This window comes from Schistocerca cancellata, chromosome 4 (genome assembly GCF_023864275.1).
Source record: "Schistocerca cancellata isolate TAMUIC-IGC-003103 chromosome 4, iqSchCanc2.1, whole genome shotgun sequence".
In the NCBI taxonomy this organism is placed as follows: domain Eukaryota; kingdom Metazoa; phylum Arthropoda; class Insecta; order Orthoptera; family Acrididae; genus Schistocerca; species Schistocerca cancellata.
The window spans coordinates 727,085,890-727,109,535 of NC_064629.1; the positions used below are offsets into that span (position 1 = coordinate 727,085,890).

At 43.6% G+C, this 23,646-nt stretch overlaps 1 protein-coding gene and 1 pseudogene across 1 annotated transcript in view; both read right to left on the reverse strand.

Annotated features, from left to right (window-relative positions):
• The window catches only part of LOC126184409 (uncharacterized), a 159,617-nt gene extending 137,005 nt beyond the window's left edge, over positions 1 to 22,612 (reverse strand). The window contains exons 1-2 of the mRNA XM_049926794.1: positions 22,533 to 22,612; positions 16,928 to 17,069 (exon numbers count right to left, since the gene is read on the reverse strand). Of these exons, the coding sequence (XP_049782751.1) occupies positions 16,928 to 17,069; positions 22,533 to 22,612 (222 nt within the window). The remainder of the gene's footprint in view (positions 1 to 16,927; positions 17,070 to 22,532) is intronic.
• On the reverse strand, positions 3,036 to 3,153 carry LOC126185967 (5S ribosomal RNA; annotated as a pseudogene).
• Positions 22,613 to 23,646: the final 1,034 nt, after the last annotated feature.

Sequence of the window (23,646 nt, forward strand, 5' to 3'; positions counted from 1 at the left end):
TATTTGGTGCATGTATTTCAGTACCTGTCTTCCCTTACTGCTTATGTCCTATACGGATCTCTCTAGTACTGAGGGTGTTTTCTGGCTTAAGGCGTGTTCTGTAATCCTGTTTCAATAAATATTTTACACGTATTCTTTTCGTCGTCGTCTCTGCAACGAAGCTCCTCGTATCCTATCCTATCAGACACTTAATTTTCATCATTCTTCTGTAAAGCCACGCTTAAAACGAATCGACTGTCATATTTTCCGAGGCCACGCTGTGTAGCCGCGCGGCCGGGGCACTTTGCCACGGTTCGCGCGGCTCTGCGCGTCGGAGGTTCCAGTCCTCCCTCGGGCGTGAGTGTGGGTGTTGTCGCGTAAGTTAGTTTTAGTTAGATTAAGTAGTGTGTAAGCCTAGGAATCGATGACTTCAGCAGTTTGGTCGCGTAGGAACTTACCACAAATTTCCAAATATTTTCTTATTTTCCGGTTTTCAAATGAGGATATGTGTGCGCCACCTAAAAGTAAAAGTTCTTGTGCAAAAGATTTAGAATGAGCACTTCCAATATTTAGAATACATTTGGCATTTTTCTAGCATGATACAACACTGAGGATCAACCAGTATCTCGGGTTTCGGTAGTTGTTTTGAGCTTTTGTAATGAGGCTCTAACTTGAGAAGTCGATGTAGTGCACCGAAAGTGAGGTGTAGTCTTGAATTAGGCTACTAAAATGCATCATACTCTTGGGAACGTTCATGCAGGACGCGATTACATTCAATAAAATTCTGAAAATTGAAAGATAGCTGGCAGTGAACTGGTTATTTATCAAACTGAACACATAGAACTTGTGCAATGACCATCATTTCGCTTGTGTACCACACGCTACGATTTGTTACTCAAATTAGCTATGCATTTAACAGGGCCTTTACATTTACATTGCACCATATTTATGTGTATTCCATAAATAAAGATATACACCAGCACAGAATCAGGAGTGGAAAGCAAGCAATACAAGCCCCTGCTTGGAGCGCCAAGCCGAGAGGGTTCCCAGAGACTGTGAGATTTCTGTAAAGGACATATTACAATCAGCAGCGGCTGAATACAAGTTTGTATTCAGTGCTATAGCAATTAATAGCGAGAATTGTCAATGGTGAAGATTGACGAGGGAAATGGGCGCAGAGGAAAAAAGGGGGGGGGGGAGGACAATGATAAGTCGCTTGTGTGGAAAAGTGTCCTCCTACAGGTCCTGAGAATTAACACAATAACTGCAGCAAGCAACGACTTAAAGCAGTGAGCAACAAGTTGCTGAGAAGCGATAATCCTGTACGACAATGAAGACTTCGACGCATGACTGCAAGCAGTTCTGATTGACAGCCGATACAACATTGTTTTTGAGCTTTCAGAATGCAGACGACACTACTATAAGAGGAATTCTGACTCATTTTGCATGACATCAGAATGTGAAATTAAATTAAAATTAGGATCGCCGACTGAGTCATGTTCAGCCCCAAGTAGACTACCATTGAACCTAGTAGTCTGTTTTAACAATTACGCTATGTCAACTCTCATATGAAGTTTCATATAGCCTGGAACTAATTGTAAGGCAAACATCGGCAGATCCAAAGCGTTGCGTAGAAGCTTCACCCCACCCTCAGCTTGACAGATACCTTGTCTTCCCTCTGTGTGAAATGCATTGCATGTTGACACGGCCATTCATCAGACGCATTTCATTTTCATTGACGAAGCTATATCAGAGATGATAATGTAATCACGACAAATATATGATATTGTTAGTTATTTTAATTATTACATACTGAATGGCAGTCTCTCTCAATCAAGATAAATTTCAGACAATACAGCCAGTACTGTCAGCGTTTTATGTTCCTTTTTACATATTCTGGTGACAGCTGCTTCTCCTTTCGTGTTAACAGAAACACGACTCGGATTTTATCTGGACATACTCGCCGGGTCCATTTCTTTGCAAGTTTTTAAGCACACTTCGCTTCCTTGATTTGAAACCTAGTGTCATGCCAATGATAGACATCATAAGAAATAAGTTCATAATGATCAGAAGAATAAAAAGAGCTATCTCCCCATAATATTTACAGGATAACAACAGCTGATGCTGGAAAATAAAAAGTAGTTAATGGCAACTAGCAAATGAGTTTCACAGTTTGATGGAAAACAGTAGTTACGGCAGCTACTGGAGGGCGGTCTATTTATTTGTGTGTTTGAGTTACAACCGGTGAGTCTAGCTATTATTCGTAACTACGCTTTGGATCAAAATCGTTGAGTTCTGCTTCAGATCTTTCGGCTGTCAGTCAGAGGGGTAGCAGGAGGCGTCGCCGCATGTTCAAAAGGCTGGCTTCCCACGTGCTATCCAGATTAGCACGTCGGCTGAGCAAAAGTATTCCTCCTATCGCTAGTCTAATGGAGAATCACGTTGTAGAATATGTTTGGTAATTACGTTATCATCAGTTTACTTCCTGGTGCGGTTCAGAATTGTCCTGCTATATTCACTCGGTATTTCATCGTCATTTTCGATAAATGATCTGAATGATTCTCATTTATAATACTGAGGTGTCATATTTATTACTTGATTCAAGGAAGGTCAGTCGACACAGAATATACAATAAATCTCATATTTAACATTACTAACTCAACACAGAGGAAACTAAGGACAACCAACACAAGCACAGACAAACACAACACATCTGGTATTTACCAGCTAACATGTCGGGACTGCAAATCAGTTTATATAGGACAGACAAGCAGAAACTTTAATACCAGATACACAGAACACAGGAGAGCATTAAAAAGTAACAGCTGTCACTCCACATTTGCTGAACACCTTATGCACTCCGTCTTCAGGCCACAAGTGGCCTACTGGGACCATCCGACCGCCGTGTCATCCTCAATGAGGATGCGGATAGGAGGGGCGTGTGGTCAGCACACCACTCTCCCGGTCGTTATGATGGTTTTCTTTGACCGGAGCCGCTACTATTCGATCGAGTAGCTCCTCAATTGGCATCACGAGGCTGAGTGCACCCCGAGAAATGGCAACAGCGCATGGCGGCCCGGATGGTCACCCATCCAAGTGCCGGCCACGCCCGACAGCGCTTAACTTCGGTGATCTGACAGGAACTGGTGTATCCACTGCTGTAAGGCCGTTGCCTTGAACACCTTATGGACAATAAACATATCCCAACAGACATCAACACTGATTTTAAAATTCTCAAATGCAGCAACAGCCCCCCACAAAAACTAATAATTGAAGAAAATTATCAAATACAAAAAGCCATAGTTGAAGGAAAGCAAGTAATAAATGAGTACACAGCTCTCTGCAATGGAACTCTGTTCTCTACCCTCACAGAATTAGTAGATAACACCAATCTATAGAACATCCCCCCACCCACACACACAGACACATACATACATACACACACATAAAATTATATATATATATATATATATATATATATATATATATATATATATATATAATAATGATAAAACCTACTCTCTCTGTCACTCTCCCTCTTTCTTTACACACACACACACACACACACACACACACCCTCTCTCTCTCTCTCTCTCTCTCTCTCTCTCTCTCTCTCTTTCTCTCTCTCTCTGAGAAATTCAAAACAACCGCCAATGACATCTTCAACTGTTCCATTCCACTGTCTGCCATCTTGTTTTCACGCCTTCTACTGTTCCACAGCCCGCCACCTTGTTATCACAACTGATAGACAGTGACAGTGACAGTGACAACTCAAAACACTGAACTTGGCAATGAATAAGATGATGAAAAAAGAAACTGTAAGTGAAACTTAATGTAAATAGATACACACTCGCAACCTTTCACATAAATTATTAATCTCAGGCATAGCCACAACAGTTTAGAAATCGTAATTTTACATAAATGTTTTGCCTACATTAAGTTGTATATAGTTGCAGGAAAACCACACCATGTGGTAAGAAGGTACGAATACACAATTTTATGTGCTCCTCAAAAACCTGTAATTACGATTTAGAAACTAATATTTGTATTATTTAAACAGTAAAGAACATTCTTTATGTTTAACAGGCATAACAATAAAAAAAACCACTGATGATGCTACAACTGTAGTGAAACATGTCTGGGACAAAAACAAAATAGTATTTTGCTGAAGGCGGACCCCACTCAGAAACATATGTTGTTACTAATTATCTTTATTAGTCAACAATAACGCAGTGAGAGTGCACTCCTAGAAGAACCGACGCGCTAGCTAAGCGCTAGTGTCACCACCCTGCACAGAGAATGCTGCCTTAGCTTTCCTCCGACCGAGCTATCAGCCTCCAGATCAAAAACCATTAACGAAATCTTAACTCCACCATCTTAAGTCTCATTACAATTTCTATTTAGTAACCACTAGATATATAGTCAAAAATTTGGGAAACCGTGAATTTGCTTCCTTGTTAAAACTTATATTTTTTTGCTCATATCTCCACACATCATAGTTTTTTGTGAATCCACAATTCAATTGATTATATGTAGCATTGAAGAGTTTGTTAACTAGGTTCCTTTTTCGATCTACTCTCACTGCGAGGTTTATATATTTTCTTGGTAATCCCGAAATGTTTCCTGGGAAGGACAAGGGACTTCAAATAGACACAGACCATATTTGTGTCTAATATCTTGCTAATGCGTGATGTTATGGTTCACTCATATTACAAATAGTACTTGTTTTATTACGTTTGACTTCTATCATGCTCATCAGAGCACTCTGATAAACTGTAATTCATTTGTATTAGAACAGAGCATATACTCGTAATATAGTGGTTCTCGTTTGTTTATTGAACATAACTGAAAAACAGAGGAGAAAAATTAGTTAACAATAATTTGTCCCTCTCCCGCGCCGCTATTAACTAATACAGTCTGACGATGGTCAGGCAGTTTCTCGATTCCACGCCTATAGAAAGCTACTGGTTTAGAGATAGAGATGTCGTCAAACCAAGTTGAAACTGCATTTTTGTTCACAAACGTTTGGAATATCAACAATATACGGAAAATATAGACTGCTACTCACCGTAAAGATGACACTTTGAGTTGCAGACAGGCACAAGTCCGAGCTGCCGGAGATGGCGATCATGTGTGCGTGCGGTGTGCCTTCTCCTATGAATGAATGTGTATTTGTCTCCTTTTCTGACGAAGGCTTAGGCCGACACCTAATCTACATCTACATGGATACTCTGCAAATCACATTTAAGTGCCTGCCAGAGGGTTCATCGAACTACCTTCACAATTCTCTATTATTCCAATCTCGTATAGCGCGCGGAAAAAATGAACACCTATATCTTTCCGTACGAGCTCTGATTTCCCTTATTTTATCGTGGTGATCGTTTCTCCCTATGTAGGTCGGTGTCAACAAAATATTTTCGCATTCGGACGCGAAAGGTGGTGATCGGAATTTCGTGAGAAAATTCCGTCGCAACGAAAAACGCCTTTCTTTTAATGATGTCCAGCCCAAATCCTGTATCATTTCTGTGACACTCTCCCATATTTCTCGATTATACAAAACGTGCTGCCTTTCTTTGAACTTTTTCGATGTACTCCGTCAGTCCTATCTGGTAAGGATCCCACACCGCGCAGCGGTATTCTAAAAGAGGACGGACAAGCGTAGTGTAGGCAGTCTCCTTAGTAGGTCTGTTACATTTTCTTAGTGTCCTGACAATAAAACGCAGTCTTTGGTTAGACTTCCCCACAACATTTTCTATGTGTTCCTTCCAATTTAAGTTGTTCGTAATTGTAATACCTATTTATTTAGTTCAATTTACGGCTTTAGATTAGACTGATTTATCGTGTAACCGAAGTTTAACGAGTTCCTTTTAGCACTCGTGTGGATGACCTCACACTTTTCGTTATTTAGGGTCAACTGCAGTTTTTCGCACCATTCAGATATCTTTTCTAAATCGTTCTGCAGTTTGTTTTGATCTTCTGTCGCTAAACGACAGCGTCATCTGAGAACAACCTTAGACGGCTACTCAGATTGTCTCCCAAATTGTTTATATAGATAAGGAACTGCAAAGGGCCTATAACACTACCTTGGGGAATGCCAGAAATCACTTCTGTTTTACTCGATTACTTTCCGTCAATTACTACCAACTGGGACCTCTCTGACAGGAAATCACAAATCCAATCACATAACTGAGACGATATTCCATAGGCACGCAATTTCACTACGAGCCGCTTGGTTGGTACAGTGTCAAAAGCCTTCCGGAAATCCAGAAATACGGAATCGATCGGAAATCCCTTGCCAATAGCACTCAACACTTCATGTGAATAAGGAGCTAGTTGTGTTTCACAGGAACGATGTTTCTGAACCCATGTTGACTGCGTGTCAATAGACCGTTTTCTTCGAGGTAATTCATAATGTGTCTTTTCGTTTGCCTGTCTGCAGTTCGACGTGCCACCTTTACGGTGAGAAGCGATCTATCTTTCCTTCATATTGTTTTCCTGATGGTTGTTCGATAAGGAGCTAGAAATAAAAATGTTTGAGGGCGCTCTATTAGAAGAAGAAGTTCAATGCGGAGTGATTTCCAGCCAAGCTCTTGGACAGATTCTTTTGTGAAACCAGCAGAGCGCAGACTGCGTTCTCGAACAGTAGCAGCACTAGTTCCAGTAACCCGGTCGCTTTTCGTATTTTGCGACCCCAACGCGCTTCATTTACTGAAACAGATGCCAACTGCGATGGACACACGTCCTGGATGCAGTTCTTAACACATAACGTCCATTTTCTGACATTACATGCATTACGTTATATTCTGAAGATTCACAAGGCCTATGATTCTGTATTTTTTAAATTTTTTGTTAGAACCAATCATTATTTTCTGCTTATGAAGATAATGCACAGTGTAAGTTTATGTCAAATACTGATGTCTACGCTTCAGAGACGGTGTAAATCATTTAAGTATCTAAGCTAAAGCTGTCAAAAGATACGGCCATATATGACGCATATTCTGATACTCGTAAACTCAGTCACCACAGATGAACAATCTACACACATGCCGATTTTGGTGGTCTTGCAGTAAAGAGCTTGCCTCAAAACTGAGAAGTTGTGGAATAGATTCTAGATCGGATCACCAATTTTTCAGTCTTCCTTTTAACGTAGCCTTTACATCTCAACGACGTGATGAGTCGCTAGAGACAAATGGTTCGGATTCAAAGGTAAACTGTAAGTCCTCTTTCCACGGCTGGATAACTTGGATAGGTTAGGGACACGCAAAAAAATGGTTCAAATGGCTCTGAGCACTATGGGACTTAACATCTGAGGTCATCAGTCCCCTAGAACTTAGAACTACTTAAACCTAACTAACCTAAGGACATCACACACATCCATGCCCGAGGCAGGATTCGAACCTGCGACCGTAGCGGTCGTGCGGTTCTGAACTGCAGCTCCTAGAACCGCTCGGCCACACCGGCCGGCTGGGGACACACAAGCAGCCTAGTGTGATCCGATAGAAAGACTTCCACCAGCTCAATGAGCCACACGGAATTATTATCATTACTATTATTATTATTGTATATAAATATAATTAAGTTTTTACGGAACCCTCAGAACGCGAGTCTTTCTCGCACTTGTCCTGTTTTTTTAGGTAAACTTTTTCCTGGTGGATTATATACTTCAGTACTTTGTACATCATATGCTTCATCAGAAAATGTCAGTACAGTCTTAGCTACGTAATTATATGAGACGAAATGCGGTTCAAAAACGTAAATATGAGAGTGTGATCGATATCTGGTTCAAATCGTTCAAATGGCTCTGAGCACTATGGGACTTAACATCTGAGGTCATCAGTCCCCTAAAACTTAGAACTACTTAAACCTAACTAACCTAAGGACATCACACACATCCATGCCCGAGGCAGGATTCGAACCTGCGACCGAACATCGTATCCTTAACATTTATACAACAAATGAACACAGCATCAGTACCTCATATTTTGTCACACTTGTGCATTTACTTAATGAGCAGTCTACTATTTTGTCAGTAACTTTATTCAAATGTTAACTGCAAGTGCTATTAGAAAACCATGGTAATTTAAAAGTGGTCAGTCGCTTATATTAGCTGGAACCACTATTGTAAAGAGGGCCTAAAAGACACTTTTGTCAAGCTAGCATAAATAATTGTTTAAACCGTGCTTAACAATAATCTATGGTCATTCATCACGAGCGCAGTTGCGCAAAACTGCTGGATCATTTATTTATGGATAAACATTTATTTATAATTATTGTAAGTGATTTGAATGTGACCGAATATTTATAACATCTGTTTATTTAAATATCGTTGTAATATGTTATTTTAGTCTCTAAAATGGTTTTGTTAAGTCAGATCAGGCATGTAGAACGTAAGAGCGATTTACTTTTGGTGGGGATTGCCTTCAGCCAATGGAAAAGCAGTCAGTAGTATGGAGGCAGAATGAGTTTCCTCGATCATTGCCTTAACTTCATAACTGATGAGTACCCACAATTTACTATTTGATATGCTCTAATTGATTGGTTATGTAAATTAGCATTAATAAAATTGTATAAAACTGCCATGGAGACGCGAATTATAATGACTAAAATAAGTAAATAAAAGATATTGCAACTAAAGAGGACGCTCATTCTTCAAATTGAACATATGTATTTACGAGCTTGTTCGATATTGTGTGGTTTTTCTATGGAAAGTCGCAAAAGACTGCAATATTTTTAACTGTAGTCTGATATATTCTGTTTATGTACAGGTAGGTTTAGATATGAACGGCTGTCATTGAGTATCTACTGTGATTCAATAGTATGAGATGTCACATGAAGCATTAAAGAGCGAGCTGTAGGACGCGTAGGGTCTTTTGCTGGTTTGTGCATTGGTCGGTCGCTGTTGGTGAGTCTGTCGAGAGGGCTATGTGGCCAAGCAGCTGTGCTTTAACTTTTAAGAGGACTTATTCGATTGTTTTTTCGGTGTTTGTGCACGATTTTATGAAATTTAACTTTGTTCGTGGATTTATTCCTTGTTTTTGAATGGCTATTTGGCATAACGAACTTACGTTTACGTCGCAGTTGATAGTGGGAAACTGCATTTTTTGGACTTAGAGTGTTTGCTCTTGATTTTCGTGAATTAATGTGCAGCTAAATGAACTTCACTCTCACTTGCTTCTGTATTCGGTGCTGTGCTCGCACTACGTACATTAATTATTATTTAAATGATTTTCATTTGAAACTGGAGTTTATGTGAGGCCACAACATTCACATGTATGAATATTCCCAGAATGAGATTTTCACTCTGCAGCGGAGTGTGCGCTGATATGACACTTCCTGGCAGATTAAAACTGTGTGCCGGACCGAGACTTGAACTCGGGACCTTTGCCTTTCGCGGGCAAGTGCTCTACCAACTGAGCTACCCAAGCACGACTCACGCCCCGTCCTCACAGCTTTACTTCCGCCAGTACCTCGTCTCCTACTTTCCAAACTTCACAGAAGCTCTCCGGTAGAGCACTTGCCCGCGAAAGGCAAAGGTCCCGAGTTCGAGTCTCGGTCCGGCACACAGTTTTAATCTGCCAGGAAGTTTCATATCAGCGCACACTCCGCTGCAGAGTGAAAATCTCATTCTGGAAACATCCCCCATGCTGTGGCTAAGCCATGTCTCCGCAGTATCCTTTCTTCGAGGAGTGCTAGTTCTGCAAGGTTCGCAGGAGAGCTTCTGTGAAGTTTGGAAGGTAGGAGACGAGGTACTGGCAGAAGTAAAGCTGTGAGGACGGGGCGTGAGTCGTGCTTGGGTAGCTCAGTTGGTAGAGCACTTGCCCGCGAAAGACAAAGGTCCCGAGCTCGAGTCTCGGTCCGGCACACAGTTTTAATCTGTCACGAAGTTTCGTATGAACATTATTCAAGACACATTTACTTGGTGTAAACTATAATCCCCTAGTCTCGTCAACATTATTAATCCTGTGGGATATATCCAGTCATTTCACTTGGCTGTAAATTATTTGCCAACTTGCCAACTTACTTAAAAGTGTTTAGATACAATGTAATAAATGTGTGGACATTACAGCGCTGGTGCATGAGCGACACTATGATATGACAAAAAGTCAAACTAAAAAATTAGTTCGTACATTGCCCATACCGATAGCGACCAATAAAACCACCGACGCAGTCATAACATGTTATCCTGGATGGAAAGCCATCTACATACACAGCAGTAATACCTGATGTGCTTTATATGAATACGGGGTGTAACCAAAAGATGTGCCCAAACTTAGAGGAGACATTCCTCACACACAGAAGAAGAAAATATGTTATATGGATATGCACCTGGCAACATTTTCTGTTTCTCTTCATAACCAAATTAATTATGCAAAACACACAGGAAAAGGACGTATCACCACAGTATGAAACACGTTTCTAAATGAAATGGAATATTCAAAGCCCTCCGTTCGCAAATACACAAGCATCAACCTGTTGTTGCATTGAATCCCTGATGCTCTGATGTATCCCTGGAGAACTGTGTGTTGTTTCACAGCCTTCTATAACACGAACGTGAAGACTCTGTACATCTCATGCAGGGCTTCCGTATGCAAGCACTCTCCAATGCTCCCACAAATGAAAGCCTAGTGGGTTTATAAGGCGGTAATATTTTACCTCCTGGACATTAAAACTGCTACACCAAGAAGAAATGCAGATGATAAATGGGTATTCATTGGGCAAATATATTATACTAGAACTGACATGTGATTACATTTTCACGCAATTTGGGTGATAAATCCTGAGAAATAAGTACCCAGAACAACCAACTCTCGCCATAATAACGGCCTTGATACGCCTGGGCATTGAGTCAAACAGAGCTTGGATGGTGTGTACAGATACAGCTGCCCATGCAGCTTTAACACGATACCACAGTTCACCAAGAGTAGTGACTGACCTATTGTAACGAGCCAGTTGCTCGGCCACCATTCACCAGACGTTTTCAATTGGTGAGAGATCTGCGGAATGTGCTGGCCAGGGCAACAGTCGAACATTTTCTGTTTCCAGAAAGGCCCGTACAGGACCTGCAACATGCGGTCGTGCATTATCCTGCTGAAATATATGGATTCGCAGGGATCGAATGAAGGGTAGAGCCAAGGGTCGCAACACATCTGAAATGTAACGTCCACTGTTCAAAGTGCCGTCAATGCGAACAAGAGGTGACCGAGACGTGTAACCAATGGCACCCCATACCATCATGCCGGGTGATACGCCAGTATGGCGATGACGAATACACGCTTCCAATGTGCAGTCACCGCGATGTCACCAAACATGGATTCGACCATCATAATGCTGTAAACAGAACCTGGATTCATAAGAAAAAATTACGTTTCGCCTTTCGTGCACCCAGGTTCGTCGTAGAGTACACCATCGCAGGCGCTCCTGTCTGTGATGCAGCGTTAAGGGTAACCGCAGTCTTGGTCTCCGAGCTGATAGTCCATGCTACTGCAAACGTCGTCGAACTGTTCGTGCAGATGTCTGTTGTCTTGCAAACGTCCCCATCTATTATTGACTCATGGATCGAGACGTGGCTGCACGATCCGTTACAGCCATGCGGATAAGATGCCTGTCATCTCGACTGCTAGTGATTTGAGGCCGTTGGGATCCAGCACGGCGTTCCGTAGTACCCTCCTGAACCCACCGGTTCCATATTCTGCTAACAGTCATTGGATCTCGACCAATGCGAGCAGCAATGTCGTGATACAATAAACTGCAATCACGTTAGGCTACATTCCGACCTTTATCAAAGTCGGAAACATGACGGTACGCTTTTCTCCTTCTTACACGAGGCATCACAACAACGTTTCACCAGGCAACGCCGGTCAACTGCGGTTTGTGTATGAGAAATTGGTTGGAAACTTTTCTCATGTCAACACATTGTAGGTGTCGCCACCGGCGCCAACCTTGTGTGAATGCTCTGAAAAGCTAATCATTTGCATATCACAGCATCTTCTTCCGCTGGCAGCGATGGCGGAGCGGTTCTAGGCGCTTCAGTCCGGAACCGTGCTGCTGCTACGGTCGCAGGTTCGAATCCTGCCTGGGGCATGGATGTGTGTGATGTCCTTTGGTTAGTTAGGTTTAAGTAGTTCTAGGTCTAGGGGACTGATGACCTCAGATGTTAAGTCCCACAGTGCTTAGAGTCATTTGAACCATCTTCTTCCTGTCGGTTAAATTTCGCGTCTGTAGCACGTCATCTCCGTGGTGTAGCAGTATTAATGGCCAGTAGTGTTTGATCAATTAACGTAATTAATTTAATCGATTCGATTAACGTATTTATATCATCTGAGATCGAATGTTAGGTGGAGTTTCAGCTTAATAATCGTACTGGTTGATACGGGACATCTGCAGTATAGCGTGCTTTACAAAAATAATTTTTCCGTTGGCTAACACAGCGAGAGAGGCTGAGGAAGCCATGGACTTCGGGCATGTCGGGAGCGAGCTGGGAGTTTTTTTGCTCAGCGGTCGAAGGGCAGAATTTTTACAGCCCGCTGCGAAGCCGTCGTGTGGAGCGGCCTCTCGTTGGCAGTAGAGCGGGCGGAAATTGAAAGGAGGCAGTAAAGTGCCACCTAACAAGAATAATCTGCAGTTTTCTTTTGTCCTGTCGGACTGCGTTTCCTGTCGCCACACAGGCGACATTCTTCTCACGTAGAATGCACAGCACTTTCCTGCCGCTGTTTCCAGAAGGCCCTGTGAATGGCTAAGCTCTTCAGGCGGACGTTGCTTTAATTATTTGAGAAATTTCTAGAACATTTTTGTGTGAACTGCTCGGAGATGGACAGCGGTTTCATGTGTAGAAAGGGTGAGAAGAAATCAGGTTATAATGAAGGCCGTCATTGGCTGAGTCGAGAATGTGCAATAGTGAACCGAGGTTAGCTAATATTGAGGCAGAAAGTGTCGTGAGCTGCCTGGTGGATGTCCAGCCGACAAACATCACCGGAGAGCGTATTATGCAGGGTGTCCGAAAAGTCTTTCCCTGATTACATAAATTGATAACTCAGGCTAGAAATAAGATACAAATATTAAACTGGTGCCTAATTGTTTACAAACTATCAAAGCTTTTTTCACACATCAGTAAACTTCCACATGAGCACCCTTGGTAGCACGTAGCACATCTAGCCGATATTCAATTTCCATCCACACATTAGCCAACATCACTGGAGGGACCGATTCAGCGACTGTGGTTATCCGTTGCCGCAGGGTTTCAAGATCTGGTACACGTGTTCGGTAGACCTCGTCCTTGACATAACCCCCCGTTGGCCCATCACGACCAATCCATCGCCCAGGAAAGGTCATATCGAGACAGGCACGGACGTCCAAACCCCAATGAGGCGGTGCACCGTCTTACTGAAATCTGGGTGACACTGAAGCAGCTGAGGAACAGTATATAGTTGCAACATGTCCAGATACACTGCAGGTGTGATGGTAGCCTCAGCGAAGAAGAATGGTCCCATAATTCGATTGTGCAATAGCACGCACCAAACATTCACCTTTGGACGTGCTACCAAGGGTGCTCATGTGGAAGTTTACTGATGTGTGAAAAAAAACTTCGATAGTTTGTAAACAATTAGACACCAGTTTCATATTTGTATCTTACTTCTAGCCTGAGTTATCAATTTATGTAATCAGGGAAAGACTTTTCGGATGCCCTGTATTTGTTTGAGACATTGCTGGCAATGCGTACAGTGGTCACTCTCAAACTTAGTCTAAGAAAATACCGATTGTGAAACTTAAAGCAGAATTATTTTGTTTCTCTGCGAACAGAAGGACAAATCTGTGCTTCTCCTTGGTGCTTCAGGCATTCCGAAGCGCTCATTTACGACAGTGCACTTAAGTCAAGTGTCTTATCCTGGCGAGTGTGCAAGCAAACTATCATGACTCATGAATGGACTCTGTACTTGTGTAACATCGAAAGCAGCTGTTTGCGGACGCAGCCACACGTTCTCTGTGTAGTTCAATTCACATCTGCACTTCATATCTTGTCTCCATGCCGACCGCAGCCTTCCGCAAATCGAAGCGGCAGACGTGCTTTCCACTCGACTATTTATGGTGATAAAGCACCACGGCTTGAGAAATAGGGAACCGTAACGATAAATGTCTTCAGTTCCACTAAATTGTTCTCTGAGCTCTCCTTTGTCAGCGCCAGTGAGGGTGGGGCTTTTTACGAACAAAGAGGCTAGACAGTATCAAGCATTTAAGTGTTCATGTCGTGAAAATTGGGGGCGCAATTTTGCATAGAGGATAGGTGTTGAGCCAATCTTAAACTTAGTCTAATCAATAGGATACACCGGTTCCCGTGCGATCACCGAAGTTAAGCGCTGTCGGGCGTGGTCGGCACTTGGATTAAAACTGTTTTAATCTGCCAGGAAGTTTCATATCAGCGCACACTCCGCTGCAGAGTGAAAATCTCATTCTGGAAACATCCCCCAGGCTGTGGCTAAGCCATGTCTCCCCAATATCCTTTCTTTCAGGAGTGCTAGTTCTGCAAGGTTCGCAGGAGAGCTTCTGTAAAGTTTGGAAGGTAGGAGACGAGGTACTGGCAGAAGTAAAGCTGTGAGTACCGGGCGTGAGTCGTGCTTCGGTAGCTCACAGCACTTGCCCGCGAAAGGCAAAGGTCCCGAGTTCGAGTCTCGATCGGGCACACAGTTTTAATCTGCCAGGAAGTTTCATATCAGCGCACACTCCGCTGCAGAGTGAAAATTTCATTCTGGAAACATCCCCCAGGCTGTGGATAAGCCATGTCTCCGCAATATCCTTTCTTTCAGGAGTGCTAGTTCTGCAAGGTTCGCAGGAGAGCTTCTGTAAAGTTTGGAAGGTAGGAGACGAGGTACTGGTAGAAGTAAAGCTGTGAGTACCGGGCGTGAGTCGTGCTTCGGTAGCTCAGATGGCAGACCACTTGCCCGCGAAAGGCAAAAGTCCCGAGTTCGAGTCTCGGTCGGGCACACAGTTTTAATCTGCCAGGAAGTTTCATCTTTGGGTGGGTTTAGTGACATCTCTGAACAGTCAAAGGGACTGTGTCTGTGTTACAATATCCACAGTCAACGTCTATCTTCAGGAGTTCTGGGAACCGGGGTGTTTCAAAACTTTTTTTGATGTGTGTATATTGTATGCAAAACATTTTTGCAGGTCATATCAGATCGGACTAACAATGGACGTCGAGGATATGTAATGAAAGGCCGCGCGACTGATCATAGGCTTCTTTGACTCGTGGGAGATCGTGACAGCAGTGATGAAAACTCGTAACTAGTAGACATTCGAAGAACCTACTCACAAAACGTCTACATCTCCACCTGTGCTCCACAAGCCACCTTACGGTTTGTAGCGGAAGATATTTTGTGTACCAGTGCCTCTTCCCCCTTATCCTGTTCCACTCGTGTATGCCTCGTGGGAAGAACGATTGCTGTTAAGCACTGCGTCTTTCAGGGCATATACCAGGTATATTTTTCGGTGCTCTGCGTATCAGTTCCAAGAAATCGTGCAGATAAAATGTGGAAAACAACAGTTTGTACTTAACATTCGTTCTTCCCTCGCTCCGTCCGTGAAAGGAACAAGAAAAAAACCTTAATGCAGGGTGAACCAAAAGGTGTGGCCAGACTTTCAGGAAACATACCTCACACGTAGAGGAAGTGAATGTCTAATGTGGACGTGGGTCTGGAAACACTTTATCTTCATGTTATTAGCTCATTTTCTACTTCTCTTCATAATCACTTTAATCATGGGAAACACTACTGACTTGAATAATACTTAACAAATAAAACTCAAAAAGTAGTGCTGAATTCAAACCTTGTTGGAAGGAGGAAAAAATTTAGTGAAAGGGAGAAATAGTGAAGGGAGCCTCTCAAGTTTCAATTTTGGGTACCTCCTATTTCTTATTATGGGCAGTCGAGAATCCTCGCTAAATTTTGCAAGCACTTCATCAACAAAAATTCTGTGTCAACCTTTGGGCCGGAATTGTTGGTGATTGCTTGTTAGGGCCTCATGTTCTTCTAGCGAGGCTCAACGAAGAATCTTACCATGCTTTCTTAGAGAATACTCTACTTGTTCTGCTAGAACGTGTGCCTTTAAGAGTGCGACAAAACACGTACTTTATGCATTATAGAGAAGCCCCTCATTTCGGTGTTTTGTTGATGTTAATAGGCTTCTAAGTAACACATTCTGTGACAGATGGATAGATAACGGTGGACCAATTGCTTGGGCTCCCCACTCTCTGGATATAAATCCACTATACTTTCATTTGTGGGGACAATTTAAAACTCTTATGTATGGGAGCCCAGTACAGGATGTACGGAATCTTCGTGTCCATCCTGTGGAAAGCTGTGAAACAATACTCAGTTCTCCAGGGATACATCAGTGCATCAGGGATTCAATGCGACAGTGATTGATGCATGTATATTTGCTAACAAAAGTCATTTTGAACACTGCATTTAGGAAAGTGTTTCATACTGTGCTGATACGTTCTTTTCCTGTGTGTTTCCCATGACCACTGTGCTGAAGAGTTGTAGAAACTGAGCTATAAAGAAGAAACAAAGCGCCCCCAGGCCCATGTCCGTGTAAGATATTTTCTTCCTCTACATGTGAGAAATGTTTCCCGTAGTTCTAGCCATATCTTTTTGTTTCATTCTGTGTACGATATAGTAAAAAGCGCCCTCTTCCAAGCATTTCAGTAATCCGTTGAGACTATCTGCTCGTTCATCCAAAGGATACTGACTACGAAATGCTGTGACCAGTAAGCCAGGTTTACTGCGAAGACATTGGATGTAGCCACAAGCATTTTGGTTGGACCATTCCTTCATTTGTATCAAGCTCTTTAGGGAAAACATTCTGTTGCACTTAGAGGTGCTTAAAACTTTTCAAATGCTCTCTACTTCTCTCGTTAAGTGCTCTTACTAATATGTGAAAAAATTTGTCGACTTACCTTATGAATCACGTCGAGGTATTGAGATGGGTCGATATAGTCTTTCTTATACTTAGCTGCGTGATTGAAATTACTATATGTAAGATTAGGCAAAAGCTTCAAAAAGTTGATCAGTTCCGGGTTTCCATTTGTTCTGTTATACCTGCAATAAAGAAGGTATAAAAAAGCTTAATTAGATATTTAAAACTGAATAATGTGTCGGGTTCCTCAGAATGTTAGCCTTAGTATCACAGCTCAATAGTTTAACGAAATGTACAGTATATGTGTTCTTCGAAAGCCTGGCAAATATACACAAGTTGTATAAACGAATTTAGCTACGTAATAGAAAATAATTTTCCATAATATGAGCAAGAAGTTAGGATTGCAAACACAGGGAAGCCGTGTCGGCCGCCGTGCACTACCTGAAGGATTAAGATCAGCAGTCAGTCACTAAAATGTAAATGTCGTGTGACTAGGGCCTCCCGTCGGGTAGACCGTTCGCCGGGTGAAAGACTTTCGATTTGACGCCACTTCGTCGACTTGCGCGTCGATGGGGATGAAATGATAATGATCAGGACGACACAACACCCAGTCCTTGGGTAGAGAAAATCTCCAACCCAGCCGGGAATCGAACCCGGGCCCTTTTTTTCTTGTTTTTTCATTCTGTTCGTTGTTGATCATTATGTTTGGTCGTTGCGGACATCACATGACATCCGTTTGAGTTCGTTTGTTGATCTTTCCACTCAGTTTTTTAATTACAGAGGCCAACCAGCTCTCTGAGCGAACACGCTTAGCTACCGTGCCGGCACGCCCATAGGATTGACATTCTGTCGCACTGACCACTCAGCTACCGGGGCCGGACACTTTTTTTTTTTTTCACTAGCTGCTTATATTTTATGACCCACCGTCTAATTTCTTATGGTGGGTCGTATATTGCCACTTAGCCGCTGTGACTGGGTCCGGGGTCCGCAGTGACTGAAAGTAACACCACACCGGCTCCCGTCCCCACTCACACCGTTGCCCGTGTCCCGCCACGTGGAGGCGGGCTCTGTTTAGATCCATTTGATATCTTTTTTTTGTGCAGCATTAGAAAAACGTATAACTAATACAAAATCAAGTAAGATATTAATAAACAAAACGAAATTAAATATTTAGAAAGAAGGAAGGAAGAGAACTGAATAGAGAAGTTATAGGTATAATATTGCCCGTCACCTGGTTGTGGGCGGCGGCCCGGGTCTTGGAATGAACCTCAAGACGCTGGCCGTTGCTCACCATGCCTTTAACATCTACTATCCTAAAAACTACCTTAACTAGAAGAGATTGGGGTACTTTAAAGCTAGAAACTAAGACTAAGACCTCCATGTCCAGCCTACTAAACTATTTACGATATACAAAGAGAGGTAACTGATTTTGGGGCCGGACAATCAGTCACTAAGGAAGAAGGAAAGAGATAGGTCACCCAGGGGCGTCGCTTCAAACCCACAGAACACGGAAGATGAAAGCTGCTGGCCGTCAATCCGCTGCCATACAAACCATGAGGTTTCCAGAATGGAATTTTCACTCTGCTGTGGAGTGTGAGAAACTAGCTGGCAGATTAAAACTCTGTGGCCGGCCGCGGTGGCCGTGCGGTTCTAGGCACTTCAGTCCGAAACCGCGTGATTGCTACGGTCGCAGGTTCGAATCCTGTTCAGGCATGGATGTGTGTGATGTCCTTAGGTTTAAGTAGTTCTAAGTTCTATGGGACTGATGACCTCAGATGTTAGCCCCATAGTGTTCAGAGCCATTTGAACCAAAACACTGTCCCAGTCGGAGACTCTAACTCGGGAACTTTGCCGTTTGCGTTTAAGTGCTATACCGTCTGATCTAACCAAGCATGATCGCCGACCGCTCCTCACAACTCTGCTTCGGACAGTACCTGCTTTGTGTGACCTGTGAGGAGGGGTCATAAGTCGTGCTTCGATATCTCAGTCACTGTTGCGAGCCAGCCACCGAACAGACATGTAGCGGATCCGGACGTTCTTCCGATGTGAATAACGGCTGTGTTGCCACGTATTACGTTAGCCTGAGCTGCTAGCTTCTTGTGCCCTTCACGATATTGTTTTGGAATAGATGTAATGAGTATTTCAAATTATCAAAGAAAAGATACGATACGACTCGGTTTAGATTTTACAGTGATTTTATACGACCCAAGACGAATAAAACTGAGATGTGGCTAAAGGAAAAAGTAGGAATATTTTCAGATGATGTTGTGGGGACTGACTTATCTTTTGTTACAAATGCTGTACTTCTGAAGATGAAAACTATGAAAATAGGCTGTTATATTGTGGAGATATGTGATGGTGCCGTAAAGTTCAATCATTCTGATGGAACAGTTAGTGATGTAATTGTGTCTTACGCTTGCTTGGGTATTCGCACAGTTAGAATTTTTGAACTTTCGTTCGAGATCCATGGTGAGAAAATAAATTCGGCTCTAAAAGACAGTGGTAGAGTCATATCGAATATTGCAGAATGGTGGTCGGAACCATACATGTTCTCTGTCCTTAACGGAGCTCGACAAGTAAAAATCGAACTTCAGAAGCATATTCCGTCTTTTATAAATGTATGTGGATATCGTGCTCTTGAAATTTATGATGGACAACCTCGAACATACGCGTTGTGCAATTCTACTGAACATATTCATGTTGAATATAACTGGAGGCGCGTGCCGTACATTCCTAACGGTGAAGCTCCAAGTGTAAACCCCGTAACCAGTATGAAATTGTCATATACTGATGCCACGGCCGTTCGCTATCTCATGTGAACAAGAATTGTCCGGACAGGTGGCAGAATCCGGGACGCAAGAGGACTAGAATAAGACCGTAGAATTATCTTCTGTCCACGACAAGCAGATAGTGACTCCATTGCACTTTTATGCGAGCACCGCCTCGTCCGTTACCGATATGGACCATACTGTATCGCTGTCTGGTGAACATAAGACTGAGAAATCGTCGCAAGAAAAGGGTAGCGCAAACAAGCTATCCCATGAGAGCACCTCTGGAAATATAACCGAATCAGTCATACCGGTGGCACACTGTGAAGGAGGAACAGAACAGGAATTATCCGGTCCTTGCACGATATGAAAGGAAAAAAAGCAACAGAGGGGGATAAGATATGTCCAAGAGTCGAACCACGGCGAGGAAATCAATATAGCAAATGTGCAGACAGAAGTGACACGAGATGATGATGTCACATCACGCAGGAAAGATGGGGCAGTCGCCGTCGATCTCGCCTTCGAGATCGCCGACGACGTCGCCTTCGCCGTCTCTCAAGAAATCTCAAAAATAAGAAACGAATCCGCGCACGCCAGTCGGCATAGAATCTGGCTCCCGCAATAAGAGACAGACTGAGATAGAAACTTGAACGTGAAAAAGAAGTGTACGACGGTATAATGAGACACGATACCGACATGACGATGTTGATGAGAGATCAGGGAAGAACTGACTGTGCAAGATAAACCGGCACTCGTCATGGCTATAATGGGGAGGTATATAAAAATGATTGCGCGGAACACGTAGAATCTCAGTCTGACCAGGAAACTGAAGACGTTCTGGAAGTGGTAACGAAACATGCAGACGCCAAAGCAACAAACAACTGAGTGTGATGGAACATGAAGTTGGGAGATAAACTGCCTTCACTTGTGTTACCAACTCTAACGTTTTAAATATCATTGGAACAAACGTATGCTGTAACTTCTCTTACCATCAGCAATATACAGAATGACACGAAGGTGGCTGCTTTAAAAGAATTTTATATCAGTCTCATGCGGACATTAAAAACTTGCGGGTTCCTGCATTCCAAGTGTGTTTAAACGTTGCCCATGAAAAAGAATGTGGTACTGCAGTCCTGGTGGAGGATGGGATTCACACGAAAGACGATAGTTGTTTATAATCTGGACGAGGTATTAGTTCAAATGGTTCAAATGGCTCTGAGCACTATGGGACTTAGCATCTGTGGTCATCAGTCATCTAGAACTTAGAACTAATTAAACCTAAATAACCTAAGGACATCACACACATCCATGCCCGAGGCAGGATTCGAACCTGCGACCGTAGCAGTCCCGCGGTTCCGGACTGAGCGCCTAGAACCGCTAGACCACCGCGGCCGGCGAGGTATTAGTTGTCGAATGTTAATACCTACTACAATAATAAATGTTTACGCTCCCTCATGGAACAAGCTTAGAGAACAGAGGGGCAATTTTTAAAAATTATTTAGTGGTTTTTACTTAAGGACAACCACTCGGAAGTTTCAATTGGCGGCGACTGGAACTCTGCTGTACACAGAAAAGATCAAAGCCCGAATTTCAAATCCTCCAAAGAACTTGGGGGACTAGTTAAAAATATGAGTTGGAAAGGATGCGTGGATATTAAAGTATCCTACGAAAGTGAAATATACGTATTTCAGAGCACAGTCGCAAAGCAGGACCGGCAGAATATATGTTACCGGCAACTTAGTACACAAACTTAGTGCAGTCGAAACGATACCTGCAGCCTTTCCCGACCACTTGGCAGTGACGTGTGGCGTCAGATTAGCTAAACAAAAAACATACTGGAGGCGTCCCACATGGAAACTCAACATTAACGTGCTCCATAACAATGATCTAGATGAACCAGTATCCTGTACTTTGCAGGCTTCTCTCCGATTACGTCTCAAATTTCGGAATACTGTAGACTGGTGGACATTATATGCAAAAAGGAAGCTACGATCTACCTTGATAGCTTATGGAAGAGGAAAATCAAGGTGGTTGAAAAATACAATTGAATTCTATTACACATGCCTGTGGGAGCTTTACGAACAGCCAATGTCCCAAGATGTTTTAGTAAGTATACGGAAGGTTAGCACTAAACTGATAAGTCTTAAACAAACACACTTGGAGGACCCGAAGATTAAGTCGCATGTTAAGTCAGTTGTGCAGGAAGAAAACACATCTCTCTTCCATTTGAGACAACATGAAAAGAACAGAAGAAGGAATTCTATCGGGAGTCTGCGAACAGAAGACAAAGGAGTTCTGACGGAACACAAAGATGTTTTAACTGAAGCACAGAGGTTTTACAACGTTTTACATGGTGAAAGTCAGTTTGAAACACGCTTTCTAAGCGAACTGCTGATGAAAAGTGGTCTACACTGTTGCGAATGACACTTCGCAATTTTTCACGAACACAACTTTTATTGAGTTAAGTTCACAAGGTAAATGACTGAACAACAAACAAAAAGGTAACAATAACGATGCCAGTAAAAGATTTCCACAAAGGTTCGTGGTTACACACACACACTATTAGGAGTCCAATTCAGATACAAAGACGTAATCTTCAGCGTTCGAAGTACACGAGGTTGGCATCCGGAGTGAACCGAACTTTGGGGCTGGTTCTAGCCCCTAAATAACTGTCTCCAGTCAATCAGGTTTTGGCGTAGTGATACTTCCTGCATGCCGTGGCTCGAGCTCCCCCTGCAGGAAGTAGTGCCCGAATGTCTGTTTCTATTATCTTGTATGTAAGTAGCCGGCGTTCAACATGGTGCTTTTGGTACGCCTTGGGCATAGACAACGCCGTCCTCTGTGGTGTAATATGGGTTGCCGGCCCTCAGGGGCTACCTTGGCTCCGGCATAACAATAACCACCCCTTGGAAAAGCTGGAGCAACACGGGCGACCGCGGAGGAGAGAGTACCAACATAGCCCGGTACTGTAGGCTGATCTGCAGCTAAGTCCTCCTGAAGGAAGCGGTGGAACCCGGCCGCCGGAGAGTAGTGCGCCGCCTTCCGCGCGAGGCGACTGGAATGCCGAAGCAGTGGCGGTTGCGTGTCGACGTCGGGCTGGTCAAGCGGCATGGAGACGTCCCTGTCGTCCAGCCGAGGCGGCGCCGAAGAGGGGCCGGGAAGTGGGTTCAAGAGAAGGTCCCGGAACTGCCCCGGGTCCGTAGTATACGGCGGCGCGGCTCTAGCAGCCGGCTGTCGCCGGGAATATCATCCACCAACTGAGGTGAGGGCATCAACGTAGGCCCCAAGGAAGGGGCCAGCAATGGGAGAGAGAAAGGAGCCGGCGTTTGCGGGTGTGGCTGCGGCTGCTCGAGCAAACGAGGACGCAGTTGGTTACGGTGACGCGAAACCACCCCGTCGTCCAGGCGTACATCGAACAGCTGCCGACCACGGGGCCGGATAACGACCCTTGGAAGCCAGCTGGGCCGGGGTCCGAAAACGCGAGCCCACATCTTGGAGCCAGACGAATATCGGGAAGTGCCGGGCAGGGCGTGAGGTCCAACCTGCGGCAGGAGGAGACGAAGTAGGGTCCGAGGGTGCCGACCATGGAACAGTTCGGCCAGACTCTTGTCACCCACTGGCGTGGCCCTCTAGGTACTGAGAAATAACGTAAGAGCTTCTTCTGGAGAACAGTCCTCCGTGTACGTCATCATCTGAGTTTGAAAAGTGTGAACAAGGCATCTCCATTGGATTGGGGAGGGAAAGGAGGGGTAAAGACGTGGTGGATACCATTATCATGTCAGAATTTGGCGAACTCCTGGCTGCGAAATTGCGGGCCGTTGTCTGAGATTAAGGTGACGGGAAGGTCTTCAATGGAAAATATTTTTGACAGGGCCATGGTGGTAGTCTCTGTGGTGATATAGGAGCATCAGATAATGAAAGGGAAGTATGAGTAGGCATCCGTGACTAGTAACCAGTAAGTGCCGAGGAAGGGTCCCGCAAAATCCACATG